Here is a 17449-nt window from a genome sequence, read left to right as displayed (position 1 = left end):
TCACTAAAAACAAAAAAATAAATAAATGCTCAACATTTGTTCCTAATCATCAAGACCGTGTACGAGATAGTCTTGATCTTTAATTTACCTCTAATCCTTCCACCAGTCTTCTAAAACATTTTCCCCTCTTTGGCTGTGTGAATGGTGTCATATCTAATTTCTCCTTTGCCTCCCCTCTTCTGTTAATCCCGCTGCACATTTTAGTCTGTGATATTTTAGGAATGAAATCTTATCTAGGAGCTTACCGTTTTGTTTTGGAAATTGAATTGATAATTCTTAATATATATATATATATATATATATATATATATATATATATATATATATATATATATATATATATATATATAGATATATATATATATATACATATACATATTTATAATATATATATATATATAAATAAAGATAAAATCCACGAAGGAAATGGAAACACTGGAGTGCTGCAGAGGCCTTTCGACGCTAGGTAAAGACATAGCGTCGAAGGGCCCCGCAGCACTCCAGTGTTTTCACGTTTCCTTCGTGGATTTTATCTTTATTTATATATTCATCACGTTCCATATTTTCATGATTCAGTTATACATATATATATATATATATATATATATATATATATATATATATATATATATATATATACACACATTTTTACATATATATACGCATATATATATATGTGTGTATGTATATATAAATATTTTCTTGTTTTCAGCCAAACTTCATTGCCTCTTGGCCCTGTTTTATTTTATTTTTTTTTGTGACCATTCTATCACTGGGAGGTTTACTCTGCAAGTTAGTGGCATATTTATCTTGTTTCATGTCGGTGTGTGCATAATAATAATAATAATAATAATAATAATAATAATAATAATAATAATAATTATAATAATAATAATAATAATAATAATACCTTGAGACTACAGGACCTCATCTGCTGAGATTAAAAATAAGGGGTATGAGCATACGTTCCCTCTCTGTTGAAACTTTCTCTTTTGGACCCTGACTTGTCCTCATCCTTTTCTATATCGTCAAGAAAACACGTGCATCAGTCATTCCATGCGTCTTCACGGATGAGATATTAATTATTTACTAATGGGAATCTTTTATCCTTTCTTTCGTCATGTTGAGAAAAATAAATCTGGACTTTCACCCAAAATTGTTAGCACCTCTTTTTGAACTCGAACTCTTGTTCCTTGGCTATGCAAAGTTTCATTGAGTTCACGGCATCATTAACTAGGCCTGCTTTGCTTACAGAGAAATGAAAGTATCTTCCATAATGGATAAAATATTCACCGCATTCTGTAAAAGACAGGTTTACATTCAGTTTTACTAAGATGCCGCGATATTTATGATATTGTGGGAGTATTTTGAAGTTCAGGTTTAAGGTGTTACGTATATTCTACCACAGACTTGCCCTTATAATCATCAGGAGACGTAGCGTTACCCAGGAGTACTAGGAATCTCTAAGGTTCGCTAATTGCTAATTTAATGCTACAGTATGTGTTGCATGAAATGCCTGTAGAACTTGCTATGGCAATTAGTAACCTTACTAAAATCCAATCAGTAAAATTTAAATAACATTATAATTTAAGGTTCCTCCGTATAGATATGTAAAATAGATATATATTTATTTCTGTTTGAGCTACAGGTGCGTGTGCATGTGCAATTAACAGAAAAGATAAGAAAGAAAGAGAACTGACATTTATGTTGTTAAGGTAAATACTGAATAATGGAGAGAGAGAAAGAGAGAGAGAGAGCGAAAGATGAGGGATTTAGGAGAGAATGGGGTGAAGAGAGGGGGAGAGAAAGAAGGTGAAGGCGGGGTTTGGGTTTGGTCCTGGGCATAATGGACTTGAATGATGTCGAGCAAGATAGGGAGAGAGAAGCTATCTTTAATCAAATGAGCCGTTAATGCTTTTTTTATCGGCGGGCAATAAGTTCTCCCTACTTTAAAACTGCGATGATACATCAACATCTTTACTCTAATTGGGAGGAGATGCTGCCAAGAGATGTACCTTGGGAGGAGGTCTCTCTCTCTCTCTCTCTCTCTCTCTCTCTCTCTCTCTCTCTCTCTCTCAACGAAAATAATGTAAAAAGTTAAAAGAAATACAGAAATTCGTTCATTTAAGAAAACAATGTCTTTTTTTTTCCTCTTCGCTGAGTCATTCATGTATAAAGTCAAAATAAAAATTCAGTCTGTCTGTCTCTGACTTTCTCTCTTATGCAGGCATATTATAGCCAGAAATGTCTAGGAAATTCTCTCTCTCTCTCTCTGTGTCTGTCCAAAGTTATACTTGTACATTGCAGACATGGTTAAGAACATTCTCTCTCTCTCTCTCTCTCTCTCTCTCTCTCTCTCTCTCTCTCTCTCTCTCTCTCTCTTTGATGACGGGGAACACATTCTTCCAGCGGACTTTGGAGGCATGTCAAGACTTCAGAGGCATGTCAGGGTTATTGAAGTTAACAGACTATTAATGGGTCTTAATAGGTCATTAAAAGGGATACTGAGAAAAGTGTTGGTCTCTTCCTATTTCACTATTTTCCCAAGAGCGTAGCGCGAACGAGGGAAAAGAAGACCGCCAGCGTGAGATAAATGAAGATAAAAAGAGTTCCCCGTGTGGAAGGGTAGGCGAGAGAAAGCGTATGCTAAAATAGTGAGAGAGAGAGAGAGAGAGAGAGAGAGAGAGAGAGAGAGAGAGAGAGAGAGGGGATACATGGCTATGAAAATCACAATGGAAAACGCATTTCCCTTCTCGTATATATATATATATATATATATATATATATATATATATATATATATATATATATATATATATATATATATATATATATCATGTATGTATCTGCAGATAGGAAAAGAGAACTGGCCAAGAAATAGAGGTGTTTGTCTAACGAGATACGGGCCAAATGAAAAGGGAAGCGCAAGAAGACTAGGGCCTGAAATAAAAGTAGGTAATGACGATGGTGACGATGATAATGAAGGTAACAATGGGGCTGTAGAAACTGAAAAGGGAGGCATATAGCTGCCCTTAGGAAGCTCCCAACGAGGAGCTCAGGCGGGGAGAGGGAGAGACTCTATTCCTCCTCCGTCGTCGTGATAGAGATCAACCATTTTTTGATGGCTCCCCCTGTCGTAGTATATCACAAGGAGATCTGAAAATCTCCCTACCACCTCCCGTTCTATACGTAACTCCACACACACACACACAAGTGAGAGAGAAAAAGAGAAAAAAATCTCTTGAGGGATTAGATGAGATTCGGAGATTCTTTCAAAGCTTACAAGAGACAGAGATCTTACGGGGCAGGAGAAAGAGAGTGATAGGCCTAGTCACTCGCCGCTTTCAGCATGCGCCATGCAGCACATTTCATGATAGAGTCTTAGGTTTAGAGTGCGTTTAATCCTATAAGGCAGAGTTCTTCCGTTAGGACTACAGTTTGGTCTCCAACAGTTAAGCACCAAAACCGCTAAGAAAGCCATGTTAATGTAATTACTACTAACTAGGCTTTAGAAAATGCATAACTATTTTTAAAATTAGAAAGTACTTTTTCCTTATAAGTTAGCGTTCATCTGTTGGGACCATAGCGAATTTATGTTTCTAAAGTATTAGCGAGCGCCTATACCAGATGCCAGGCATCGGACCGAGTTACACTGAAGCTGTAAGATTTTGTCATTACGGGTTAATTGCCAATCTCATTTTACTTTCGGCTTCTTGCCTCCTTCAGATCAGGGCCATGTAAGGATGTTAAGGTTCCAGTCCCATAGGCATTCTCTTAGTAAACATAAATCCAATTTAAATTACATATTTCTCAGCAATTTATTGTAGGGCCGTTGGCTTATCCTTATGCCTTATACGATATTTTTATCACATGGCCAGTACGAGTGCTTGTGTTTGTGCGTGTTCGTGAGAGCTAAAGAATTGCGCTCTCTGTCTGTCCGTCTGTCTGTCTGTCTCTCTCTCTCTATATATATATAATGTATATATATACATATATATATTTATATATATACATATGTATGTATATATTGTGCAGGGAACATATATATATATATATATATATATATATATATATATATATATATATATACATATATCCTGGAATGGTAGTTTTGTAGCTGACCAGGAAAATCTGTAGTCTCTTAATATTATTATTGTTTACTGGAGCCAACACACTTCATCCACTCTTGAAAGAAAAGTATCCACGACAAGGAGCGAAGTAGATTACTTTTTACTTTTTTTTAACGTCTCGCACAGATATCAGCAAGCCATAAATTTCAGGTTTAGCCATTACTCGTATCGTCCTTCATACATCAAGTGTCCATGTTCGAGGATTATAATCAATTTTTTCCTTCACTCATTATTATTATCTCCGCAGACCACCGCTATCTATTAAGATCCCTGGTCCGTCGGCAGATGGTTGCCTAGTGGGGAAATTTTAAGTAGCGTGACCTGTTGCAGATGAGCGATAAGATTGCATATTCTAGTTGCAATGTGTGGTTGAACAACGGCATGTTTTTTGGTAACGCTGAATTCAACTGTCTCTATTTTTGTTTTAGTTTGTACCTTTTGTTTTAGTTTAATGGCTGTTTTGATGTCATTCGTTTGCTTTCATATTTAATTAATCAAAGTGAATTGCAGCGTAATTTAATATTGATTTAAGCGGTCTTGATTTTAGTGGCTGCTTAATTTTGGTGACGCCGAGTTCGACTCATTATCCAGCTTCGTTCTGTTTTTATAACGTGCTTCCTACGTTCTTGACTGAAGTTTAACTTGTTTACATTATAGCTGGGATATAGAGAACCGTTTGAAGTTGATGTTATATTAATATTCGAGTATTTTAGTTATAGGTATATCTTTATTTAGTTCCTACTGCTAATATAGATTTTTTCACGAGAAGATAAAGATTTTAAATGTACAGATATTTATTTCATAAACAGTGTAAAAGTTTCTAAGTGCTTAAATTATAAACCTGCTCTTGCTCTTCGTTTTTATAAAAAGACAGGATATTAATTTTGTTGTGTTTTGCGATATGCATCACGAAAAATAAGCCATTTTAAAGTTACGGTAATAGAGGAAACAGGGCTTTAACATTGAATTGCAATGAATTAGGAATAAATGGCTTCGTCCAGAGACCGCATATAAGGTCTCTGCTTCGTCTTGAAATACTTGGTGATGACCCAATGCAGGTGGGATTTTTGCGAGAGGTTAATAAGATCATTGTGACCTGTTGTAAACTTCTTATTAAATATGCCCTTTTAGAGCTGTATAACTATAGCATCCGAAGACTGTAGCCTTTTAAAACGCCTAAGCTCATAAAGTTCGCGGTAAAGATTAAGGCATAATATTGTAGTGCTAACGGCTTTAGAGTAATGACTGTGCAAGTGTAAATAACGAAAGAAATTACCATGTAAGCTGATGAGCTTAGAGAAATAGGGTGCAGGGATTATAAATCTAAAGCTGAACATTATACGGACAAAGCTCATAGCTGGACATTCCGAAGAATTTTATAACTACAGGTAGAAGCATATTGCAGCAAAATGGTTGCTGTTTGCTTTAACTCACGGAAGATCAGTAACTTGAATGATTCAAATTGAAGAAAAACTTTGGACATAGAAAACTTTTAAAAGTAGTATAAGAGATATTTTAGACATGAAAGTAATAGCAATGACATTTAAGGTCTATAAAACCAATAGCTGAGAAATTTTAGGCATAAAACTTATAGAGGATATGTATAGGTATGAAACTAATTGAATAGATTATTTAAAGATAAAACTAGGCCTGCTAAAGGAAATATTGCTACCTATAAAACTAATACAAGATTTATCTTAGATTTATGAAAGTAAAGTAGGATATTTTAAACAATTTTAATTTGAGAGATAAATTAGAAATATAGAACTAATATAAAGGTAAGATAAGACATAATACTAATTGGAGAGATAATTTAGATTTATAGAATAGGAATAATATTAGGTATATTTAAGACATAAAATATCCAAGATAATTGAGACATAAAACTTATAGAAGCTGAATTTTAGTTGCAACAATTATGGGAGTGACATTTTTAGGCCTAAAAACCATAGAAAACAAGTAAAAAATGCGCCGAAGTTTCTTCAGCACAATTGAGTTTTCTGTACAACGTATAATCAAAGTCACCGAAAACAGATCTATCTTTCGGTGGTCTCGGTATAATGCTGTATGAGCCACAACCCATGAATCTTTAACCATGGCCCGGTGGTGGCCTGTCCTATATCGTTGCTAGATGCACGATTATGGCTAACTTTAACCTTAAATAAAATAAAAACTATTAAGGCTAGAGGGCTGCAATTAGCAGCCCTCTAGCATCAGTAGTTTTTAAGATCTGAGGGCGGACGGACAGGCAAAGCCGGAGCAATAGTTTTCTTTTACAGAAAACGAAATGTCACAATCTAACCCAGATTGTTGAAAAAAATATGCAGAAGGGAAGAGAAATGGGGAGAGGGAAGGAGGGAAGAGGAAGAAAAGGAGTGAGCTTTAATTCCAAAGGAAGCGACAGACTAGTCTAGGAAAACGGACGCAGGGGGAGAATTTCGAAGTTGGCCAGGATTGAGAGAGGAACAATTGTGTGCGAAATTCTTGGGGGGAAAACTATATTCTTGAGGTATCTATAGATTTTATGAATTTCACGTACGAATATTCTGTTCTTCTGTGTGGATATATCAGATAGAGGAATATATTAATAATAATAATAATAATAATAATAATAATAATAATAATAATAACAATAATAATAATAATAATAATTTCCATGTTAGTTCTTTTCTTCTGTCTTTATATATATATATATATATATATATATATATATATATATATATTATATATATATATATATATATATATATATATATATATATATATATATATATATATATACACATACATACATACACATTATAAAACTAAACGAAACGATCTTGGACCCCATATTGTTTTACTTCGCATAAAATGTTTAGAGGAAGCCAGAAATTCTTTTTACTTGAAAGTCCGTGCTTTTCATTTAAATTAAAAATCCTATTGAAAAATTAAAGCACTGCCGGTGTCGATGATGACCATGGTTGTATGACGCCAGTTTGTAGTATCAAATCAATCTATTGTAATGATAATGACATCTTTTATAATAGCAGTGGCTGCAGAGAAAGGAGCATTGAGCAGGGCAATGCCAAGCATAGCAGAGATAGAAAAGGGGGTCGTTCGTAGTCTTGTTTGGGCAGCCCCCCATACTTCACCAGACAGCCCCAGAGAGAGAGAGAGAGAGAGAGAGAGAGAGAGAGAGAGAGAGAGACCAAACTCAGAGCCTGTCGCAGCCCCAACGGCTGAGCTTCAGCTCAGAGTCACTGGGAGTCGGAGAGCTCGACAGTCGACGGAGTCAGTGTTCCCCAAGACAGTGAGGAGTGGAGGTGTCTACGCCAAGCTCTTGGACCGTAAACTCTTTCCCTCCCTAAAACCTTTGCCGAGAAATTTTCGCGTCAACTTTAGAACAAAGCTTTTCTTTGTCAAGCCTCATGCTTTGCTTTTCCTTTTCTTTAACTGATCGGTGAGGTGCTGTTGTTTAGTGAAGTGACTTTTGGAAAGGTGTTCGTTATCGTGTGAATTTTTCTTAGGATAAAAAAAAGTGATTTGAAGCTTCGTGTTGTGCTTTTAACGCGGGAGAAGAGAGAGAGAGAGAGGTGGATTGGAAAGTCGTCGTGTAGTCGTCGGCTTTTCATCAGATCTTTGCTGCACAAAACAGCAGGTTTTTATTATGTGAAGAAAGACGATTTATTATGAAATTGTACGCCTTTCTCGCTTATTCCCAGGGCACGCTGACCCCAGCAGAAGGCGTACTTTGTGAACCGGAGTGAGGAGAGGTTAATTAAAACGGTTTTTGCTAACCGAAAAAACTTTTCCGAACTTTTATTTATTGTTCTGGTAGTGACAACTCAGTGTGAAAGTGCTGATATGCTAGGGGATTTTATTGCCATATAAGATGTACCATCATCTTATGTGTCTGGGACAAGGAGAATCGAAGGAAATTGTTGCCGATCTAACTGTTGTTGCATTTGGTGGTGCCGCAGCAACGCCAGCTTCGTTGCATCTATCTTTCGTGAAAAGGGAAGAAGTAGAAGCAGAGGCATTGGTTGTTGGACGTTAAATGCATTGGAGGAATTACCAGAGGTGGGAGTTTGCTATCTCTAGGATAAAGATGCATTACAAGTTGCTTCTGTTGGCCATCTTGCTCTTCATTTCTCCTCAGGCCTTCAGCAAGAGGAAGGCCAGCGGCAGGAGATGCCCAGGTGAGGATACAAGACGATAACGATACTAGTTTTAAAGTAGTGTAATTTTTTTTTTTCAGTATCTAACTACTCCTTACAATGTACGTCTGCGTACTGACATGGTAATTTTTTTCATAAGATGAAGGTAATTTACCATAGTCATTAATGCCTAAGGTTATTATTATTATTATTTTATGCCAAAGTTAAATCTGTAAATCTGTTGAGCTGTGTCACAACATATTATCGCTTACAACAAAAAAATTTCGTCGCAAAAACTATACTTATGTACCAATATTGTAATAAATTTGTTTTTTTTTTCAGGTATTTGAATCTCTCTCTCTCTCTCTCTCTCTCTCTCTCTCTCTCTCTCTCTCTCTCTCTCTCTCTCTATATATATATATATATATATATATATATATATATATATATATATATTATGTGTGTGTGTGTGTGAGAGAGAGAGAGGGAGAGAGAGAGAGAGAGAGAGAGAGAGAGAGAGAGAGAGAGAAATGCTTAAAAAAATGTTGGTAACAAAACAGATTCAAAACTTGTAGGATACTGTGTCCTGTATACGTGTAACTGGAGGGCTCTTGCCCTGTAACCGTACTCCAGGTTAGGTTAGGTTTTCAAACCTTAGGCCTATTGTAGCTCCTTAGCTTCGAACTGACCGTAACAGATGTTCCGGATTTTCTATTAATTAGCCAGGGAGAAAGGAGTTTAGCACGGGAAGTTAAAGATGTTGATAAATTAGTAATGTCGCTTTTGATTGATTGATTGAGAGAGTGGTACATTTATACGAACTAATTGTGTTTTTGAGCGTTCTTCTTCTTCTTCTTCTTCTTCTTCTTCTTCTTCTTATTAATGGTAAAGAGGCGTCTCTGCACTTGAATATCATTGTAATGCTGTATATTTTCTATTGTAATGTCAATGACTTTCATGTATTTCTTTTAATGAGGGCATACAGGTTATTATTAAGGCTTAATATTAAAAATACATGTATCATGTGAATTTGACCATTATCATTGTTATTATAGTTATTTGATGGATTATGATGTGTATTAATGTCATCATTGCTGCTAATGAGTATGATAATCATGAATATCTCCAAGATTCTACTATTATTAGGCACTCAGATGATGTACGAGTATATGATCGCATTGTGCTTCGGAGAGAGAGAGAGAGAGAGAGAGAGAGAGAGAGAGTTTAAAACACCCTTTGCAGCATCAAGCCTAAATACACTACTTTAATTCGCACCAGATTGTTATTATTTTTACCATGGCAGATTAAATGTGGAAAATCAGCAGATTACTTCGTTGTAGCTTATGGTTATGAAAGGAAAGTTGAAAGTTCTACCTTGTTTGTTAAAAACAGATAAAGTGTTTGTATTTGTGTGTATGTGTGTTTATCGGTATTTAATTCCATTTCTTGGTGCATTTACCTTTTCTGGAGCTGGGGATCATTATGTGTAAGTGAGAGGGGAGAGTGTGAGTTAATTTTGCTGGATTCAGAGCTAAGTTGTACGTACAAACACACCGTATCAGGTTCTACTTATGCATGATTGACCCGATATAACCGAAGCGGATATTTGATGAATTGTCAGGCGTTGTAGATATTCCGATGGCCTCAGGTTACCTAAGGGGCGGTAATATATTTTAACCGAAATGTCTTAGCGCACGGTGATAAATGCACTAATTTTATTTCGGCTGTTAATTTTTTTTATTATTATTATTGGTAATAATCAGACTTGAGTAACTGAACCCCTCTGATGTTACAGGATTTTGCCATAATGTTATAGCTGAAAACCGGGAAAAAAATAGTTTTCGGTATAAATGTAATATTATGTTTTGGAAATCATAGAAATCATGGGAAGAGATTGTGTTATCGTAATTATTATCATTATTTTTGTTTACAACGAATGCATAGTATTAACGACTACACAGAACTTCCAAGGCAAATTATCCCCATAAGAGAGGAATGAGAGAACCCTGTGACAGTGCGCGAGTAAATGACAGAATGAAAATTCATAGCACAAGACCAGTAAATGGGAATTTGAAATGTATGCGATGACTCTCCAAAAAATTTAAAAATGCTTGTGTAGATGAAAACGAATTGTTAATTCTTTTATTCAACGGAATCTCTTAAAAAAAAACTAGCCTATATAAGCTGTAAGATTGAAAAATTATACGACTGAAGCAGTGGGGCGGGGGAGGGGAAGACTTTTAGAGAAACAGCATAGCAAAATGATAAAATCGAAAAGCGCACGAAAACAAGCATATTTAATGATAAGTAAATGAAAAAAATCTCCAGATAGAAACTTTTTCCAGCCGTAATCCTGCTAATTTGCTCGCTTTATGGGGAACGGCACCAGCTTTTCGATCCAAGTCTTTGTTAACGAAGTTGTATTTGGTCTCGGATTCGCCCAAAGTTGCTTTGGGTACTACACAATTAGGCGAGGCCTTTGGAACTATTCCTCTCTCTCTCTCTCTCTCTCTCTCTCTCTCTCTCTTGCCGTTGGTCAGAGATGACCATTGTTGTTGAGATGCCATTTTACCCTGCATAGCCTCTGCTTCAATCGGTTGGTTGGGATAATTTCAGCAAATGCTTAACTGAAACAAAAGAGCCTCGTAGTTGCATTACTCCAAAGCGGAAACATCATAGCGTTGTGAATTTCACTTGAATGTCATTTTCTTGTAGGATTGTGATTTACACGATTTTCAGGGATTCTAACGGTGGCCCTAGGACTTACGTTGAACGTTCACACATTTTCTCAATGAAATCAGTTTTTTTTCCTGTCGCTGATTTACATCGATAACGATTCTCTGTTGACAACTATAATCCGAGTTACAATGCCTGTCTTCTCGTACGCCGGCAGTTCTTTTGATGATTGATTGCTTGCTTTAAATCTATAACCTAATGTTTAACGTGCGTTGTCATCGACGCTATGATCCGTGGTTGAGAGCCTTTTAGTTATGGCTCAGTAATTTTACAGGGCGCTTCTCAAGACTGGGTGCGTATTAGGTTATAAAAATTTGATACTTGAACTCAGAGTAAAGAGGAAACGGAAAAGACACGGACATATTTCAAATCAGACGCACTTTTTGCATGGTCGATAATGGCTGGATATCAGTTGATCTTTGTTTTTAACAAACCGTTGCGTGTTCAAGTCGTACTGCTCGATTGTGAGTGATCCAGGAAGCATCCGACTGCCTGCAAATGCTTGCAGTGTTCGTTTTGCCTGGTTATTATGGATAGAAAGCAGAAGTTGATGAAGTCAGTTATTGTATCTGGTATATTTCTAATGAATCTTCTCGCCGATTTTTTTTTTTATTTAACTTAGCCAGACGGCGCTTCGTTTCAGAAGGGATATTGGCAGGTCGCTGATGTCAGTCGGTAACCCGTAACCACGAAGATTGATTATGGTATAGACTTTTAGGCTAAAGAACATCCTTTTCTTGCGATTCAGCGTATGTATGTGCGTAATTAAGCATAATGTAGTGTTTTATGTTGTAATGATAAAGGATACGCTGAATGTATGCTTTTATGCGTAAAAGCTTTGGTATATTTATTTCTTTTTTTTTATTTTTGTTTTTGTTGCAAGGAACCAGATCTGCGCATTTTGGTGTTTTGGAACTCTCACGCGCACACGCACACAGACACACACACACACACACACACACACACACATATATATATATATATATATATATATATATATATATATATATATATATATATATATATATATATATATATATATATATATATATGTTATCTTCTAGTCAACCCCTCACTGTCAGCTTCATGGAATCTCTCTCCCTCTCATATCATATTAGCAGATTGGTAGAATCGTCTGCGCTGAGACGTTGGAACAAAGGAAGCCAGGGTCTTCCGGGCGCTGTATTTTCCTAAGACCCGCCTCGTAATCTAGGCCTATATCAGCCCTCTAAATGGTATGATGATTTGGCAGTCGTCGGTCACTTACCTGTTTATTTTTGCTCCAGTGTTAACAAGAGGTCCACCATTTGCTAATTCCGTGTATGGCAAAAGAGAAACCGAGTTTTTGAAGCCCCGTCGGTTATCTTTGCAAATATGGCCGGTTGTATGCAAACATGTTAGGCTGTATAGGCGGCTCGGAGCGCTTCAGTCTTTAGTCGTCATGTATGTCTGTGCGTGTGTGTGTTTGTGTGTGTAACCTAATACATGTACACATAACGGGAAAGTTGAATTTGCATTCATGTATAATAAATCCTTTTTTATATCGAGAAACTCTTAATGTCTTACGTTGTTTACGGGTATTTTACGTGTAGCTTTGCTTCTATGGTATTTTGTTAGTCTATACGGGGAACCACACACACATTCATACATACGTTTCAAATATATATATATATATATATATATATATATATATATATATATATATATATATATATATATGTGTGTGTGTGTGTGTGTGTGTGTGTGTGTGTGTGTGTGTATTAGTGTGTGTGCGTGTGTGTATGCAATGTTTATCTTTAGAGAATTATTATTATTATTATTATTATTATTATTATTATTAGCGACATCTAAAAGCAGTGACTGAACGTGTAACTTACCCATGTATGATAAAAGAGTAAAACTGAGACGAGAAGAAAGTTACGATGATGTCAACATCGAAGGCTGTTTGTTTTTCTTAAGGCAAGAAATGACGATTCAGAGAGGAACTTCATATCATATATGTAATTGAACATGTCCCGGAAGTATGACAAGTGACGTTCGGCTAATAGGCTGATGTTGCTGGGCTTCGTTAACATACCCGTGATATTGGGGAGCTGAATATTTTGATAACACGTAATATCGATAGAGATATTAAAATTCTTCGTGTTTAAGCTGTCCTCCGTTTCCCGTTATAATATTCACGCTTGAGTGCGTAAGCGATTTTTGATACGCATATTTATAGTTTTTCTTTTTTAATAAATGTACATGAATGCGCGTGCGCACATTTACAAGTGCACGCTGACTATGTATACATATATACTGTATAGGCTATATATAGGCCTATATATAAATATATTTATATATATATATGTATATAATATATATATATATATGAATACAAACACACACACATGTATACATATACATATAACGGTACACATATATAATCTCATATGGATGCTTCAACTTTCGAATTATGTATGATAAACGTGTTACAGAGAGAGAGAGAGAGAGAGAGAGAGAGAGAGAGAGAGAGAGAGAGAGAGAGATTTCCAATAAGATAACTAAAAGATAGACCATAATTACATGTATCGATGAAGGGGAGGGGGGCAGCTCTTTACTTACGGTCCTCTTTTATCTGATGCGCGATTCTTATCGTGCCGGGAAAGCGCACATAAAGAATCATAGGCTTTTTTTTACCTTTCTCATTATCGAAATATCTGCGGTAAAAGTTATTTTATTACTTGTTTTAGCACGAGTTATTCTTGTCAGGAATAGTAATAGCAGTAGTATTATTTCGACGAAAATGCTTCGCAGAACCGTTATCATTCACTGGAAAAACGTAATGTGATAAATGGATTCCATTACTAATAGATAATCGTGGATTTCACTTCGTCATCATTGTTATTATTATTGGTGCTTTATTCATCATCATTGTTATTATTGTTGGTGCTTTATTCATCATCATTGTTAGTATTATTAGTGCTTTATTGAGTAAGCTAGGTTCCGTAGCTGATTTTTATAAAGACATTGGTTAGCCTTTGGAATATAGCATGTAAGTTGCTACTTTTATTTTGAGGTTTGTTGAAAGGCTAGGATGCGTAAGCGTGATAACAGCGTATATATATATATATATATATATATATATATATATATATATATATATATATATATATATATATATATATATATATGTCATCATCATCATCATAAGCCTGTCTCTGTTAGATTTTATCCTTCCGGTTCTCTGGCCACCTATACCCAGTTCACTGCCTAGGCTTAGGTCAGCTGGAGTACAATGGACTTAGGCTAATCAGGAAACAAGACGTTTCCGTGTGATCAGACTTTGAGGTATGGGGAAGATACATACATATATATATATATATATATATATATATATATATATATATATCTATATATATATATATATATTTATAATATATATATATATATATATATATATATATATATATATATATATATATATATATATATATATATATATATTCATATATATGTATGTATGTATATATGCATACTGTAGTGTGTGCATTGACATGTTTGTGGTGTCTTCCTTACGTCTTATATGTATTTTCCATATGCATAAATGCCAGCTGTACCTTGTTACTACTGTTTACGCATGTTCATCATGATTTAATTCACTGCTGGCGTCACCTGATGCCTCGTTATGATTGCTGTCGCATTCTTGTGGTTATGCGTAACAGTGGTTTTAATCAACCGCAACGCGTTTACCATTTAACCTTTTGTTTTAAAGATAAAGTTAAAAATTTATGGAATAATGTGCTGACACACATCCACACATATTCATTTATGCCGGTATGTCATTACGCCTTGCAAGTACTTGGGCCTCCGTATGTCTTTCTGGGCTTTTGTGTGCGTTGCTGTTATTTATGGTTGACAGTCGAGAGAAGATAAAGCTGTTTAGCATGGATTTAGGGGCCAAGACAGCCGCGTAAACAAACCCGCTCATCCAGGTTCATGAAAACCACCTGGTTGTGTCACGCGATGTGCCAATTAAGGTGTCTTATGCTTTATAATGTTCCTTTATGGGCTGAACGCGTACTTCTACTCTCTCTCTCTCTCTCTCTCTCTCTCTCTCTCTCTCTCTCTCTCTCTCTCTCTTGTTTTAGTTGACGGAGGTTTGGGGTAGTTTTAGCGGAATCAAACTTAACATAGTTTTTTCTCTCAGTAAGCAGGAGTTTGGATATTATTTTACCGGTTTTAAACTATAAAAAATTTCGGTTATTGAGTTCCACCTGATCCTCTTTTACCAGTTTCAGTGCACTTTTTTTGCTAGAGCCTGATAGGTTTTTAAACCTAAATAGGCCGTTTATTCAATTTCTAAAGTGGCTTTTAGTTGGGCGGGAGTTTAGTTCAGTTCTGCGGATTTTGTATCAGTGTATACCGCAGGCTTTGAAACCGTGAGACGATTAGATTATATTTTTGGTAGGAGTTGAAATCCGAGCCTCTCGATGAATTCACATTTAAATTTTGAGGTTTTGTCCCGATCTTGAACATTGGATTATTATGCTTGTGCTAATTATAAAGCTTTTGTTAGTGCTCCCCTCTCATTAATTAGCCTTTACGTTGGTCATAATTCTAGCTAATAAGTTGGAATGTGACGGTTATTCCTTGCTAAGAGTCAGGGATATTTCACGAATAATTTGTTGACAGATTTTTCAACTATTTGCGGGCTGCTGAGGACGCTGAAAGTTAATCTTGTTTCTCAGGTATGAGGTTATTTCATTTTCTCTCTTCTTTTCTCACATCTTAATTAGTATCTTCCGAATCTCTCTTCGCTTCTCACCTAGCTTTTGTTGGAATGCGCTGTTCCATTCATTTCGCAAACGGATTTTTTTGCAATTTTGTTTTTGTATCTTTCAGATTTTATTACTCTTTCATGTCGGACGGTAATGTGAAATTAGTTTTTTTCGGGTTTTCAGCAGCGGGAGTTTCTATCACTTATTATAACATTAGGATTATATGGGCGAAAATTCGGCTTCCTTTTATTATCCTTTTTTTTTTTACCAGTAACAATATTTACTTGATAATGGGTTTTTTTCTTTTTTGTACCATAATTTCAAGGTCCTCCCTTTGTGGAGCGATGAAATTATATTTTTAACTGAGCAGAATTTAAAGAGGGGATTACGTACGTGGTGCAGATCTCCGCCATTTCGTTAATGTTTCAAGAGTGTAACCTATTCGATTTCAGAAGTGATGTTTCTTGGCCATAGTCATGTATGCTAAGGTACGGGGTAGAAATTCGCAGTCAGTCATGTCTTGGGTAATTTAATTTCAGATAGTCGCATTTCGACGTTGGCTCTCGCAATTGTGTGTTATAAACTGTCAGTCTTGTCTGTCCGTCTTCGCCATTTGCAGCTCAAGCCGTTCCTTTCAAATATGTCAGTCTCCATCTGGGTTGTGGGTCAAACTTAACTGACAGATAGGGCGTAGGCTTTTCAACTTGCATTTCTTAGAATTAGCAGAGAACATATAATGTTCCTATTTTATTTGGCTCTACTAAGGAAAAATGTCCCAATGTAATTTTTCATGTAAATTCAGTGCGATTTTTTTTTTATTTTTAGTAGTTTTTTTTTGTACTATAAATTCAGTCTGTGTTCTGTGAATGCTCGTAATAGTCCTGTCGAGTTTGCCTTGTTTACATTTTACGCCTTTGTTATTCGTCTATATTTTTATCATTGTTAATATTCTCGAGGCTGTACAAGTAAATTCAGTGTCTAGACTCTCTTCTTTTTATTTTTGAACGTTCAAAAACTTCTTGCTTTTCGTGAGAATTTAGTGGGACTGTGTCTGTCTGTCTGTCTGTCTGTCTTACTGCATTTTGTGCAAACTTTGTTCCTCTCTTCCATACACATTATCATGATGCTGTCGTTTGCTTAAGAGACCCTAATTAACCCAACCCACACCAAATTTGAATCGCCAGCATGTTTAGTTTAGGTTTACATGTTAATCTGACTGGCCTTTTTCAGAAGATGAATGTCATTGCATTAGTATGATCGTATTTGAACCCTTAAAGCTCAGTATTCTGCTTTTATTTTACTTTTATTAACTTACTATTATTCGACCTTACACACACATGCACACACACACACACACTATATATAATATTATATATATATATATATATATATATATATATATATATATATATATATATATATATATATATATATATATATATATATCTCCATCCCTTTTAGCCTTTATATATATACATATATATATATACAACACATATATATATACATATACATACATACATACATACATACATGCATACATATATATATATATATATATATATATATATATATATATATATATATATATATATATATATATATATATATATAGACTAAAAGGAGGGTGGAGCTAGAAGGGTAGAGCCCTCCGGTTTTCAGTAAGTTTTCAGGAATGAGTTTA

At 35.4% G+C, this 17449-nt stretch overlaps 1 protein-coding gene across 1 annotated transcript in view; it reads left to right on the top strand.

The window, feature by feature from the left end:
- The first annotated feature begins 7365 nt into the window (after positions 1-7365).
- The window catches only part of LOC136843614 (protein slit-like), a 531345-nt gene continuing 521261 nt past the window's right edge, over positions 7366-17449 (top strand). The window contains exon 1 of the mRNA XM_067112148.1: positions 7366-8311. Coding sequence (XP_066968249.1) covers positions 8170-8311 — 142 coding nt within the window. The 5' untranslated portion in view covers positions 7366-8169. The remainder of the gene's footprint in view (positions 8312-17449) is intronic.

Source organism: Macrobrachium rosenbergii, chromosome 12 (assembly GCF_040412425.1).
Source record: "Macrobrachium rosenbergii isolate ZJJX-2024 chromosome 12, ASM4041242v1, whole genome shotgun sequence".
NCBI lineage: Eukaryota > Metazoa > Arthropoda > Malacostraca > Decapoda > Palaemonidae > Macrobrachium > Macrobrachium rosenbergii.
The sequence above is the reverse complement of the archived record's forward strand: the minus strand, read 5'-3'. Positions and strand labels throughout refer to the sequence as shown.